Genomic DNA, 15,949 nt, shown 5'->3' with positions numbered 1-15,949 from the left:
ATATATAATTAGTTGAAAGTATTTACACAAAGAGACACAACCATAAGCAGACCACCCAACCAGAACACTGGTCACGCCCCCACATTATTAGGTGCTGACCACAACCCCTATTATTGAGCATAATAGGCCCTTGATAATTTTCAGCTCCAGGCCCAGTTAGACCTTAATCTGGCACTGGGTGTGATGAAACAAATACTGACATCGTGATGTGGGTAGTGGGGCTATGATGATGAGATTCAGCGAGAAAATGTGCCATTGGCTGCCCAAACTGCCCACTTCTAAACAGTAAGGGTTGCAAGCAGGTTGTGGTCAACTCTGGTAGACTTGCTCTTTCATCCAGTAGGCCAGGAGTGCCACCGAAAGTTTGGAAGCCTCACATATATTCCAGGTGACTATACAAGTATCTGTTAAATATAAGGTTTGTGCATTACTTCAATATCAATATTTATAAAAATTTAAATATATGATAATTAACCAGAACTAAAACATTTTATCCTTGTCTATGTCCCTTTAAGGCAAGCTAGCCCTACACTATGCAATAATAATGTGATTTCACTTCTAAATGTAAACAGTTTTCATTTTGACATGTCCATGTCTTTCAGTTTGGTGGATTTGGGAGACAGCACTTGAAAAGACAAACCTTAAGGCCATAGCGACACAGAAAATGGTATTCTCACGGAGCAGCCTCCATCCAGCCTGAGCTTAACATCAATTCACACAATAATTTCATGGACTGAATAAAAATAAAACCAATACCATAAAAGGAATACCATGTTCTGTGTAGTTTTTGATGCCATGAGAAGAGAGAGACACCCGAGATAAGTCAGAATATTTATATTTAGTAAATTAAAGTATATGTATCTCAGTGGTCTATTTACTAAGTCTTGGACATTGATAAAGTACAAACCAGCTCCTACCTGCCATTTTTTTTAAACACAGTGACATGGCAGTTAGGATCTGACCGGTTGATACTTTATCCCAATCCTACCATTATCACAGTGTGTCAGGTGTGATGGGTCTGTAGTGTGCCTGCCACACTGTACCTATAGTACAGTATGTACAATGGACCACAGTTACTATCTTAATATGTTTGTTGAACATGGTTATTACATAAATTTAACATACAGATGGAGCCCCTCTCATTCACTGCCAGCGCTCCCCAGAATGTCCCCACTGGCGAGCGCTGGTGGAGAGGGACTCCATCAGACTGGGACACACGTGCGTCTCACACGCACGCGTGTCCCAGTCTCTTGCGGCAAGGCAGCGGGACCCTGCCCATCTCCGCTTCAGGGAGACGAGCAGGGTTAGGGGGGGGGGCATTGAGGTGACGGAGAGCAGCGGTGGCGGCAGGGGATGCGGTGGAGACCTATGTCGGAATGGGGCACACGTGCGTCTCATGCGTGCGCGCCCCCTTCCAACGGCTGGCGGGGTTGGGCGGCTGGCGGGGGATTCTATCGCCAGCCCCAGCAAGCATGAGCAGCGCTCCATCTGTATTTTAAATATTCTGCTTACTGTACGTCCATAAAATGACTATGCAATGAGAATTGCTCTCATTATAGAAGGAGAACAGGACTAATAGGAGTCTTAAAACTTCAAACATATGTCTGGAAATTAGGGTCATACTGGGAACTACAGTATGCCAAGTCATTTATTAAAACACTTGTAAGAAATAGTACTACCTCTATTTATATGCTGATTCCATTGATGATAAAATGAGTGAGGTGACGATTCCGCCTGCAGCTCCTTGGCAGGGCACTTGAGTGCTACTAATGCAAATGCCCAATGGTAATTTAGTGCATAAAATGAGTTTGCTGGTAGGTGTGGTCTTTTGCATTTGTGAAAGTCACACGACAAGGTCATATTTGCCAGGATAGCTCTTTTTCGCAAGGGCTGTTCTGGCAATCAGACATTAATAAACTGACACAATATTTTGCAGGAGATAGTGCCCTACCTGTTAGCAGCCATTACCGGTACAAATGGCAGCTGGAGCGTACAATGACATAAAAGCAAATTGGATGTACTGTATTTTAATCGGTTTGTTTGGCAGAGCAATCACTGGCAGATCGCAGGAGAAGCTTAAGGGTTTCTTTAAGGGTTTTGTTTTGCTTTAGGGCACATTTATTCCAGTAAAAAGCATAGAGCACCAAATCTAAAGTAAATGTGCAAACATATGTATCAGCTTTACATCAAGGAAGAGACAGAAGGCTAATCTCTGGGAGAGACCTTTATGTATAGGGAGAGATGAGCGGGAGAAGGAAGGATATATCAGTGCTTCGAGGGAGCTGCACTGCGGAAATAGCAGAGATAAAGCAAATACTCTGAATATGGTAAGAGGGGATACGGTCATTAGGTCTACAGTAATTAGGTTGACAGTCAGTAGGTCGACCACTATTGGTCGACAGTCAATAGGTGACCATGACAAAGGTTGACATGACCGTTTCTCTCTTTTTTTTAGTTGGTTTTTCATATTTTCCTATCCAAGTGGACATAGAGTGATATTATAATAGTGTGCAGCGAGGCACCGCACCTGAAGCATAGCTAGCAAAGCCGCTAGTGCAAAGGGGATGATGCACACTTATACAGTGTCCAATGCGACTTATGTCGACATAGACACTTAAAACCATAAAAAGCGCATGTTGACCTTTTTAATGTCGACCTTTTCCATGTCGACATATTGCTTTTGTTGACCTTCTGACCATGTCAACTTAATGCATGTCAACCTTTTTCATGTGTCACTTTTTGCCTGATGACCAATCGTGGTCAATCTATTACTTGTCAACCTAATTACTGTCAACCCTATGACCCACACCCTGTAAGACAATAAACTGACTTACTTTATACACAGTTACGCATGGTGAATTTGTATTATTTTCATAATGTTTTGTGTAATCTTATTCATTTTAATAGAATTAACTAGAAAAATCCAAGAGACCATGGAGAGATCGGGCCACGATTGGGGTCAAAAGCCATATTTCCACACTCTCCCAATATTTACCTGCCCTTCCTCTCGGATGGGTTATCTAACAACAGTACATGTGCACAGTATTGGGAGATTACCTGTTACTTCATGTCATTACACTGTAACTGTACAGGTAAAGCAATGCAGACCAGTAGAAGTTATTTCTAGCCGGGTAACGCAAAAACCCTGCTTCTAACTGGAATTCTGATAATTAAATGAATATATGTCATTATTATGAGTCCGTATTTAATTGGTTGAAGGACTCTGTGCCATATATATCTGGCAATTAGAAACCCTTACATACATAAGAAATGTTTTACCCACAAATTGATTTAATGTGGAATGATGGACTTATTAACCTCAGAGTTGATGCAGAAAACAATAATGCAGTAATGGAAATAACACTGATTCACGCTCTTTCCTTAAGTGTAGTTACTGCCTAGTGACTAGATAAGAGAGGGTCTGCAAATTGTGACCTGGGTCAACAGCTGAAATGTTCATGGCAATGTGAAGATACTGCCCCAAAAGCTCTAATGGGTATTAATACAGCACCTGTATTAGTTCAGCCTCAATCAAAGGATGAACAGGGGTTCAGAGAAGTGTGTTTGGCGAGCTCTGATTGCAGAGATTTTTAGTACTGCACAAATTGTGTCGAGCCACACATTATATTATCCCCTGAAAGAGAGCATACTTGCCTACATTTGAAAACTAGTTTCAGGGAGATTATAGTTGGTAACATCATTTTGCACAGCGTCCCATTTAGGGTGTGTGCCATGCTCCACCCAAAGGGCGTGTCTAGTTCCATATATGGAGAGATTGTGAAAAGAGATTGTAAACATGGCACCTAGAAGTGTGGGGGTGTACATCTGAGAGGAATCTTTTAAAATTACTTACCGTATATATTCGAGTATAAGTCGACCCGAATATAAGCCGACGCACCTAATTTTACAACAAAAAACTGGGAAAACTTATTGACTCAAGTGGAACCCTCACTCGAGTATAAGCCGAGAGGGGCTTTTTAAGCATAAAAACTGTTCTGAAAAAGTAGGCTTATACTCAAGTATATATGGTATATCCAAATGTAGATGCGCCCCAAAGCAGTTAGTAAGAGCTACTATACTTAGTAAAGTGCTGAGAAATGGTGCTGATGATTCAATGTAAATGTATCTGTTACTTTTTCCACCCCAAAATTTAACAGTGTAGCCCACCTATGTGAAATGAGGGAGATTGCTAGACTAATGAGGGAGAGAGGGAGATTGCTGCTATTTCAGGGAGTCTCCTGCAGAATGCAGGAGGGTAGGCAGCTATGAAAGAGAGGGGTTTTTATATAACATATACCAACTGCTGTGGTGGTAAGGTAAAAGTAATAATGGGGGTCCAAAATCTTGACTAAAATTATGCTGTGGTGGTCACTGATTTTTCGATTAGTGTTTTCCTACTGGCCACTTAAATTATGGATTTTAATATATTAACAAAACAGGTATAACAGGGTTTTCTTCACATTGTTGTGCTCTTGCGCAGTCATTATGAGGTTGGTCCTGGTATAGAAATTATCAAAAATGGATTTCATGTTTTTCAAATTCTCTTCAAATGTAATATATTTCCTTCAATAGGAAATTCAGCGTGAGATCTGGCAGCTATGTTATTAAATGTGTTCAGTTTTGTAAGTAACTACATTCCATTCTCATAGTCGAGGTAAGAAAAATGAATTTTCATATTGACAGCATTCTTACAGAAGCATCATGCAGCAGAACAAGTAATCATTTGTGGGTCTGAGACGAGCAAGTCAATGAAAAATGAGAACTCCGCTGCCTCATTCTGTATTTATTATGGCGTAGCACACGAAAAAAATGCATTGTGTTTAAATAAAGGCTGAATGCTGATAAACAACTATCTTTTACAATGCATTGTTTGTAAAGCACAAGAAAAATAAATGAGGCATCACAATACACAATAAGCCAAAAATTGAAGGTCCACAAGAGTTTGTATAAAAACTGACCCGTATTTTGCAACAATGTCAAGCTATAAATATAGAACTGAAAAGAACAAAAAACGAATTTCCTCCTGCATCGCAGCAGGTCTAATAATGAGGGCTGCAGATATGTCTCTTTGATCTAGAACAGCTGAGGACAGCTAAGCATTATGGGGGAAAATCACAAAAGCAGCCTTGTTGTAACCCTCATTTGAAGTGATAGCTTGGCTTTCTGTCTTTCTTGGATGCTTTCTAATTCTCTGTATCAGTAATATAGGTCAAGCTATGTGTGGCTGGACAGGTGTCATTAGGTGGTCAGAAAATTCATTTTTTTTTTCTTATGTGTGTTGGATTGATTGATCTGCACACATTTATTATCTAGAACTTTGAAGTTCATTTCGCCCTGGATAGAAAAAAAAAAAAATCTTTTCTATATAGGTTGCTAACCATCTCTGTTAGCAACAAAGAATAGCCTGAAATCTTTTAATAGGCTGTTCCGCCAGTGTATATTTGCACATGTGCAGCCCAATGACCCTGTACTGCAATGTTTTTCAACCACTGTGCCTTGAGCTGTTCTCAAGTGTGCCCCCAGATCTAGAGATGTCCAAACCAGTTTACAGCCACCACCAGTTCAACTGTTATTTGTCCTGCGTGGTTGCAGGACAGAAAACAGAGAGTTGTAGTAAACGGAGTACAGTCAAAGGAGGGAAAGGTTACAAGTGGAGTACCCCAGGGATCTGTACTTGGACCGGTGCTTTTTAGGTACTCTTTACCTAGAAGGGCGCCAGCGATTGAAATCGCGGTGATCGGGGGTAAAAATCGCTGTGATCGCGGGCATCGCGGGTAAATCGGGATGACCGCGATGCCCGCGATCACCGCGATTTTCCCATAGGGAACAATGTTAAAACGGCTGATTGACCGCGATTTTACTGTTAAATGCCTCAATGGACCCGATTTGGGGCCAAATAGGCCAAATTAACCCTTAAATGTCCCCCCAAATGGTAAACGCCACCCCACGATCCACGCCAACCCGAAGCGTGGCGAGCGCAGCGAGCCCGCGAGGGGCGGCGGTACGCGTCCTCCGACCTTTTCATGCCCTACTATCCACTAGGGCGTGGTGTGAGAATATAATAGTGTGGCGAGCGCAGCGAGCCACCAAGCCCGAAGCGTGGCGAGCGGACGCGGATACCTTCACAGGTAGACGCGTCCCCTCGCGGGCTTCACAGGTGTCCGCGTCGACACGGACACCTGTGAAGCCCGCGAGGGGACGCGCATAACTGTGAAGGTATCCGCGTCCCCTCGCGGGGCTCGCTGCGCTCGCCACGCTTCGGGCTCGGTGGCTCGCTGCGCTCGCCACACTATTATATTCTCACACCACGCCCTAGTGGATAGTAGGGCATGAAAAGGTCGGAGGACGCGTACCGCCGCCCCTCGCGGGCTCGCTGCGCTCGCCACGCTTCGGGTTGGCGTGGATCGTGGGGTGGCGTTAAAAATTTGGGGGGGCATTTAAGGGTTAATGGGCTCTGTGGCCCATTTAACATTGATTCCTATGGCCAAATCGGGTGGATTGAGCCATTTAACAGTAAAATCGGGTCCATCGCGCCTTTTAACATTGATTCCTATGGGAAATCGGGAGCATCGCGTCGCGGGCATCGCGGGTACATTTATGTGCGGCCGCGACGCGACCGACACGATTTCAAAGTTTAACATTGGTTTCAATGGGAAATCGCGGGCATCGCGCCGGTCGCGTCGCGGCCGAACATAAATGTACCCGCGATGCCCGCGACGGGCGCCCTTCTAGGTAAAGAGTACCGCTTTTTAATATCTTTATTGGTGATATTGCAAATGGAATTGAGGATAAAATGTGCCTTTTTGCAGATGACACAAAGGTATGCAACAGGGTAGACACACCAGGAGGGGTAAAACAAATGATTGAGGATCTAGGCAGATTAGAGAAATGGTCAAGAGAATGGCAACTACATTTTAATGCCAAAAAATGCAAAATCATGCACTTGGGTCTCAGAAATCCAAAGACTCAATATAGTATAAATGGCACTATAATGGAAACTACTGAGGAAGAGAGGGATCTAGGTGTCACTATTTCAGGGGACTTTAAAGCAGGTAGGCAATGTAACAAAGCAATGAAGAAGGCAAGTCAGATGCTTGGTTGCATAGGGAGAGGTATCAGCAGTAGAAAGAAATAAGTAATAATGCCACTGTATAGGTCATTGGTACGACCTCACCTAGAGTATTGTGTTCAGTTCTGGAGGCCATATATCCAGAAGGATATAAATACATTAGAGACTGTACAAAGAAGAGCAACTAAAATGGTGCATGGCCTACATCACAAAACGTACCTGGAAAGACTAAAAAATCTTAATATGTATACTTTAGAGCAGAGAAGGGAAAGGGGGGACATGATAGAAACTTTCAAATATATCAAGGGCTTTAACAAGGTACAGGTGGGAGACATTCTTCACAGGAAGAAGAGCAACAGAACACGAGGACATGCACTGAAACTAGAGGGAGGAAGATTCAGGGGAAATGCGAGGAATAATTTTTTCACAGAAAGAGTAGTAGATAAGTGGAATAGCCTCCCAACAGAGGTGGTAGACGCAAATACAGTAGTACAATTTAAACATGCTTGGGATAAGCATATTGATATCCTTACAAAAAAATAAGGATCAAATATGGTTTGAGGTAACATGTTTAAAAAAAGGGGCAGACTAGATGGGCCAAGTGGTTCTTATCTGCCGTCAAATTCTATGTTTCTATGTTTCTATGTTTATTTACTGGTCTCTCCTTTAATGTAAAGGGCCAATGTATTTTATTTTTGTTACCTGTGGGGACCAGTGTGATTGTTTTTTTATATGAGGGCCAATAGGTTTGTATTTTTTCCTGTGGGAGTCAATGTGTTTTGCCCTGTGGGGATCTCATGGTGTGCCTTGGCAATTTAAAAATCTTATTTAGTGTGCCGCAAGGTAAAAAGGTTGAAAATCACTGCTGTACTGTATAGGTAATATTGTCCACACAGAGATATACAGGGATAAGAAATGTAAACACTTTTGTGTGGACTTTTGTCCTTGTTGATAAATGAACCTGTTTGTGACTGTTCACCTTCTATAAACGTGTAGTGAACAAAGATGTGGTCAATTTGGTTTTGTTTTTTTACTAATTTCCCCTTTCACACCAGCCAAAATTCCCGGGATGGTCCTGGGAACAACCTGTGATGTGAAAGGATGGTGTGAAAGGTTCCCAGGAAAATTTGCTGGGATTTCAAATCTGCTAGCTAGCACGGTTGCTTCCGCGACCAGCTCGGGTTACTGGCAGTTGTGAAAGCTACTGACCTGGTTTCCTGGCTTGCTAAGATCAGTTATGACTGACTTATTTCTGAAGGGGAGAGAAATCATTCGATAGTCGGTGACCATCGAATGATTTCTGTCTCCTTCGGCCGCATGTGAGGGGATGTGTTCTCATACACATCCCCTCGCATGTTACCGAGGGGATGTGGGCAGCGATGGGGGGAACGAGCTGGAGGTGCTTACCGGCTCCCTAGGCAGCGACGGTACCAAGCCCAGCGAGCAGGTCTGAATAAGGCCCTATGCACTTTATGTATTTTTATTGATTGTATTAAAAATTGTATTGCACCATATGCGATTCTCCCCATATTTTGCATGGTCCATCTGGGATTGGAGATAATTCGATTCAGTGGTGACGTTACCGACCCCTGGAATGCGAACATTGTATACGGGAGAAGTATACAACATCTAAGGGTACGAGTCCCATTAATACTTACCTGGGAAGAAAATGGATTCTGATTCTGAAAAATGAGTCTGTTATACACTATTGTGGTTATTTGTCCTTTTCTTTTGAGGCACAAAATTGTGCGAACAAAAGAAAGAGAAAAAGAAAATGATCAGCGCCGAGGGCCATTGGTTTTGTTTTTATTTGAATCAGGCCCTATGTTCTTTGGTTCCTCAGATGGCTATACTAAAATTGAACAATGAATACAAGAAACGGAGATTGAGGGTGACCTAAACTCAAGAGTGGTAGTGATGGAGCTGCATAAAATGCTATGTCTAACACACTCATGTTCTTTATACCGCAGATCAATTTATTATAACAGTTCTTGAATGCAAGCATTGTGGATATTTGTCATAAATCATAAACTTTAATAAGACCTAAATCCATGTCATGTGTCAAATTCTATCTGTGTATTATTTTTTATAACATAACATTTCATATTTTCTAGGATTCCAATAGATCTGAATAAAATAACCTGTAGGATTATATGATGAAGCAGTGGGGAAAATGACAAACTCCCAGACAGGCAAGTACTGTAGTTTCCCTAATTTATTAAATGAAAGCTCCCTCGAGCTCATCATTTACAGTAGGTATGGATATGCAAAGACCATATTATAGCAAGATACTTGAAGCTGGAAGTGTCACAAGGACCCAAGAGATTGGTATGTTATTATCAGGACGGTTCCGAGCCTGGGCCTGTGAGAAGTGAGGTACAGGTATGTTTGTGTACTTTCCCATAATGTCTGAGTAACAACATTTTACAACCTCTCTTGGACTGGGTATGGATCATTGGATAGACAGCAACTAGGTCAACAAGCATTAGGTCGATATGCATGAAAGTCGACAGGACTAAAGGTCGACATGGGGTTAGGTAGACGGGGTCATTAGGTCAACACAATCATTAGGTCGACATGGGGAAAGTTGACAGTCAAAAGGTCGACATGTGATTTCCCCTTTTTTTCACCTGAATGTCGACACAGTCGACATGGACACTAAAAAAAGTGCACCGCGTCTGGCTCGCTGTGCCACACAGCTCATTTACGGAGTAAAAGGTAAAAACAATTTGATATTAATGTTACAGTGCACTTGAGAACTGTAACCAGTTACTTACCTCTGTCAGCACGGGAGATACCATTTGGTAAAGCAATATTATACCAGACAATTCAATACAATAGTTGAAATGGAATATTTGTTTTTTCATTATATTGGCTTATTTATGCTTCTATTTTGCATAAGGTTCTATGGCTGCTAATAATGTATGCATTACCAGTGGTAGGGGTGCAGATGCAATTAACAGCTGCCATTCATCATCATCAGTGTATATTTCACACAAGGAGTCGCGCAATAGTTACTCCTGTTGACAGCCACACATGCATCTAGCCATATCTACAGCTAACTATTGTAGCCCGCCAGTGGATGACATGACAGGACTTTTCCGCCATAAGCCTTGTTGGGTGTAGATGTAAGCTCTGACGAGCAGGGCCCTTTTATCTTATGTATTACATCAAGTTTTTGCACTAGTAGTATTAAGATGCATGGTCACTCTGTATATTCACAAATATAAACACCAATATTTTATAAAAAATATATATTTATTAACAATAGCAGATATACTGTATAGAGGTATCATATTATCACAATAGATTATTACACATACATCACAATACATATATTTTGTAGGGCCTACACACAGCGATTTTTAGCCATTTTCTAAGTGATCTAACTAGATCCTACATTGCTGTATGTGTAGGGGCAAGCGATAGAGGTGTGCCGCTCCATGCAGCGCTATCGCTGGTTGAATGAAGAATGAGCTGGGATCATAGATAAAATCATCGCCAGTGTTCTCTCATTGGAGAACATTGGCGCTGACAGCTCGCTCAGCACACAGCACTACACATCGCTGTGTGCTAAGTGATCTGAGTGATCTAGCTTAGCTCAGGTGAGTTGAAATTAAAAAAAAATATATATTAATAAAAATCTACAGTATAACAATATAAAACCATAAGACCCCTTGGTTGGACTGTCACTGGTAAGGTAAGATGGTCAGATCCTCCAATATTTATATATTATGAGTGTATAGCTACACCGAGTTCACCCTGTGTTTGGAAGATGCACGTTAGTTACCTGTCCCGGGCTGGTGTGGGCAGCAACAATAACATACTGCAGATGTAGCACTGGTTTTAAAGGACTGTGCCATAACACAGACTCACACTGTCAATCCCGATGCTCACTGAACCTATGTTAATCACCGGGCAGAGCTCCGTGTCGAGGGTGAGGTGCCACTCTGTATGTTGTAACAACACGTTTCACCCTCACTGGGGCTTTTTCAAAGAGCCTCTTTCCTTATGTGCTTTTTCCTCTCTTAAGCTGGTACACACACAAAGATTTATCTGTCCAATCTGTCTGGTGGGAACAGAAATCTGGCAATGTATGGGAGCAAACTACAATCAACATTCACTCCCAATTGCTGAAAAACAGACAACAAATATTGCTTGGAATAATTTGTGTTATTGTTGAATATTTTTGATTGTCCTTTGCTCTCCTATATTTCCAGGTTTTTGTTTCCACCAGGTAGATTGGAAAGATAAATCTGTAGGTGTGTATCCAACTTCAGACTATTTTTTAATCCATACTCCTTTCAATGACACCTAATTTTAGGTCTCTGTCACCCTAATAATTATTTCAGTGTCTTCTCCTATTATTTACCTTGTACTTATCCTAAATTTCCTTGTACTGTAAATCATTGTTTTCTTGTTTTTTGCTCATTTATGTATTCTGTTTGTGCTTACACAACCTTGCTTTTCCATTCTCCATCTCTCTGCATGTAGAATCTGAATACAGACAGAAGCGTTTGTGTATTTTGTGTGCTTGTAATGTTGTGAAGTGCAATCAAAAAAAGAAATATGTCCAACTCTGTATCAGCCTTATCAATATGTGGGCAATCACAGAAAACCTTTTTGGGCAGCATTTATTTTCCCTACATAAAGGCAGATGGATGTGTGTTATTTTCCATACTGAAATGGGAATGTCCATATGGTCATAATGCCTACATTTGAAAACTAGTTACAGGGATATTATAGCTGTTAGTTCAATTTTGCATGGCACCCAGTTAAGGGGGCGTGTCGTGCTCTACTCAAGTTCTTTATATTGGCGTACATGTGCTTAAATGCTTGTTTCTTAACAATTTTAACTATATTCTATATATAATGAGGAATTTAGCAAGTATTGATTTCTGCCTGCAATATTCAATTTGTTTGCAGCTATTTGCGGTGATATTTATTTTCTTCTAATTGAGCGCAATATACATGATAATAAATGTGATGCCTATGCTATAAATTCTGATCGCAATTTAACCACACTTCACACTTGCCAACTTTTGAAAAAGCATATCAGGGAGGGTGTGAAGGTGGCACCTATAAGCATGGTCATGTACATCGGTCATAAAATGACTTCCATCCAAATGTAGATGGGCCCCAAAGCAGTTAGTAAGGGGAAGCGGTCATCTATGAAAAAAACAGTGAAAAACCCCATGTCGACCTTATGACCAGTCGACCTTCCTAATGTCGACCTTTATGCAAATTCGACCTTAACTCATGTCGAGCTTGACCCATGTCAACCTTAAATCAGGTCGACCTTCCTGCCAGTCGACCTAGTTGGGGTCGACCTAATGACTGTAGACCTAAGTTCATTCTGACAGATGTACCGATTCCGTTAGTAAGACCTATGGTGCTTGTTGAAGAAAATACACTAATACGTGTCAGGGTTGCTCATGTATTGTGTTTTACGAGTGGTTCCATATAAGTTGCCATAGCGCATTATTACCAGTCGTATATATCTCTGATTTCTTTTTTTCCCCAAAAACGTAACAGCTGCATAATGTGGGTTAGGTTAAATCAGGGAGATTGACAGACTCTTCAGGGAGAGAGGGAGATTGCTGCTATCTCAGGGAGTCTCAGGGAGGTTAGGCAATGATGATTTCCGCACCTTTTGGCCTAGCGGTGACCTACATGGTACAAAGAGTTTGGTAGCTCCAGTAATGTCTTTGGGGTCCAGTGGTGGGGTTGGGATGATTTCCAGTGGATCCTGCACTACAGTATGTCCAGCAGTGAGTATTTCCAATCCCCACCCCCAACCCACCCCTAACCTACTTTCGCCTACCATCACTTAACTTGCCCCTGACGTTTCATGAAGAATGTGGTCATTTCACTAGTGCCGACATGTTCAATGTCGATATTTCAACAATGTCAGCATCACAATGTTGGAAGGAGAGTACAGTGTAAATATTTGGTGAATGTACTAACCACTCATTTCATGATGAAGTCACACACTTTATATTGTTTTCTATTTTTCCTAAAGAAAAGAAAGCAATTTATATAACGTACCTGTGTATCTGCATTTAAAACTTTAATCCTCTGTGTTGATATAAAAAGATCCACTTCTGTCAACGTCTGCGAATCTCCTTCAGAATTCTAAAATGTGATATTCAATAGAAAAAAATAGTTTGATTAATTATTAATGAGTTTGCAATAGAATGTGCAAATAAATGTAAGGTTATAGATAAATAAAAAGTGAAATATGCAATGTTTGAAAGTGAAAAATAACATATTTATTTTGTAGGGTTTACCCTAATATGAACTGAAAATGCCGACTCCTCCAAGTAACAGGAGCCAGGTGTTGCAGTGCGAGAATAACCTGCAGCACTCAGCTCCTGTCACTGGAAAGGAGCCGGCAGTGCTGTAGAGTCTCCATGGGCAGCCCGCACCCCGAAGTGAGTATATCGGTGGTTCCTCTACAAAGCTATACCTACTTTGATAACATCAGCATGCTCCCTGTGAGGCCACGCTCTTTTCTCTGAAGCCACGCACCTTTTATCCAAACGCATAGGGGTAAATTTACTAAAGCTTCTAAAATAAAAAGAAGTGATGTTGCCTATAGCAACCGATTAGATTATGTCAATTGTTTTTCTTTTTCATCCTAGAGTATGATAGACAGAATCTGATTGGTTGCTATGGGTAACATCCTCTTCTAATTTTTTAGAAGCCTCTAAATGTACCCTATATTAATAGCCACAACAAAGTGCTTTATTCCTGGAAAGTAAACCAAAAATAGCACTTCCTTTCACACATAGTAGAAAAAAATCAGAACTTTATGGGGTGAATTCAAACGTGGCTGGGCACAATGTTTCGCTATTCAACTAGTCGTACACGTTAACTTGCCATATCATTTTATGCAGCGGTTCTCTCCCAGTCCCTGAGCAGCTGAAATGTATGGCAGAATCCCTTTCTAAAGGTACAAATATCTGAATTTGTGTAGGTCACAAATGCGGTATCTGGATGGCTGACAGACAATGTCTATGTTGACAGAAAATAAGTCAACACCACAAGCTTGATGTTGACACATTATTTGGGCTTTCCATGCTCTATCATCCACGTGGACTCCGGCTGGGAACGGAAGCATGGCATGAGAAACAAATCATGTGATAGGACATTGGGCTCAAATCAATCGAGGCCTTCCTGCGATAATTTTTTTTAATCGCTGGCCACAAGTTGATTGGCATGGAGTCGGCCTTTGTGGGTGGTAATCAGCCATTTTCCGGGAATGTCAGAGAAAATGCAGGAGTGCCTAGGCATTTGAGCATAAGTTGAGTAACCTCAGCTCTTGCCCCAAACTCCATGGGATATATTAAATGCTCTTTAGCAAGCTGTGATGGTGAGCAGTGCTTATTGCTCGCCATCACAGTTTGTGGGTCAGTATTCAACTGACCCCCCCTGCACCTGCCGTTTCCACCACACTGGGTTTTTACAGCAGCCAAAATGTTGAGGCTCACAGCTAAATGCAGTGGTCTCCCTCTATTAGCCGCGAACCTCACCATTTGGGGGAATCCTTGTCGTCCTCTGACAGCGAGGATTCCCCCGGAACGTTGAATAGGATGAGCTGCCAGTTGGTGAGTAATCGGCCAGGTTGTCTTATTTTCGGCGATCCTCCCTGAAAACAAGCCATCCTCACCATGAAAATGCCCTCGCCAGCCACATTGAATACACCCCCATGTGTCTATCGCAGCCACTGTGTAAGTTCTGGGCTATGCACAGACTGGAAAAATTATTTGATGGTGAGTGATTGCGAATGGATTTGCAGCTGGTTGTAGCAGGCATATCGCAGGCTTGACAGGGCGGGATTTTACTCTAGCTGGGCGGGGTATACCTAAATGCAGGTATCTACAAATTAGCAGAGAACCAATCAGTTCTGAATAACCCCCATTGTCTGAGTTGGACCACACCCTCCCATGCAATCACTCCTTCTCTTCAGCAAATACAGCAAGAGGAGCTGCACATTGTTGCTACCAGTGTGCTACTAATAACTTCCTATCACCTTGTAACGGTTCCTCTTTCATTTAATGCTTCTCTTATTATAGTAGATTAACATCAGTTACATTATTTAAGAGAAAAATACATTACTGAATCTCTATCATGTTATACAGAAATCACTACAATAATACAAGAGAAAGACACAAGTTAAATTGTGAACAATTTATATATTTCTGTCAACTAAAAATATGAAAACAACTTTCTGCCTTCGGGAAAAAAATGTAAAACCGCTGTTCCCTTGAATATTACTATCAAGAGAAGAGATCTGCCATGGCACATTTTCCATAATTATAAATCCTCTCATGATAAATGCAATGTGACATAAAAACAAAGCCACAGAGGAGATTTTGGAATTGTTTCCTAGCAAATTACCTCTCATCAGTCAAGGCACTTACGTTCTGTGAATAAATGAGTCCAAAAATAGAGATGAGGTGGATGAGGGGTAACAGCAGGGTAAATATGGTACACACTTTAGTGCTTGGGCTAGTTTGGGCTGACTTTTTGGAGCATCTTAAGGACACCCAGTGTCCGACTGGGGCATTGCAGTGCAAGGGCTCATATTTAGGGGTGCGGACAGCTGCCCCAGAGGCTTGGTTAACCAAGACTTGTATATACACACACACACACACACACACACACACACACACACACACATAGATAGATATATTAAATGCTGCTAGTGAATGCATGATAATGTACCGGGTGAATAACAGCAATGTACGGTAGATAATACACAGAGGTGAGTTAGGAGAGGAGGGGCCCCAATTAGAGCCCCTCCCATCCGGCAATGTAGTAGACTCTGGTATTTTGTGTATACATAGGCAGGGCCGGCAACAGAAATCTTGGGGC

At 41.7% G+C, this 15,949-nt stretch overlaps 1 protein-coding gene across 5 annotated transcripts in view; it reads right to left on the bottom strand.

Moving 5' to 3' along the window:
* APBA2 (amyloid beta precursor protein binding family A member 2) overlaps window positions 1-15,949 on the bottom strand; it is a 378,680-nt gene that overhangs the window by 79,858 nt on the left and 282,873 nt on the right. For all 5 annotated transcript variants that reach the window (XM_083183774.1, XM_083183772.1, XM_083183771.1 and 2 more), the window contains one exon: window positions 13,118-13,204. In XM_083183774.1, the coding sequence (XP_083039900.1) occupies window positions 13,118-13,204 (87 nt within the window). The remainder of the gene's footprint in view (window positions 1-13,117; window positions 13,205-15,949) is intronic.

This window comes from Crinia signifera, chromosome 4 (genome assembly GCF_055691185.1).
Source record: "Crinia signifera chromosome 4, ASM5569118v1, whole genome shotgun sequence".
NCBI lineage: Eukaryota > Metazoa > Chordata > Amphibia > Anura > Myobatrachidae > Crinia > Crinia signifera.
This window is presented reverse-complemented; position numbering and strand designations above follow the sequence as displayed.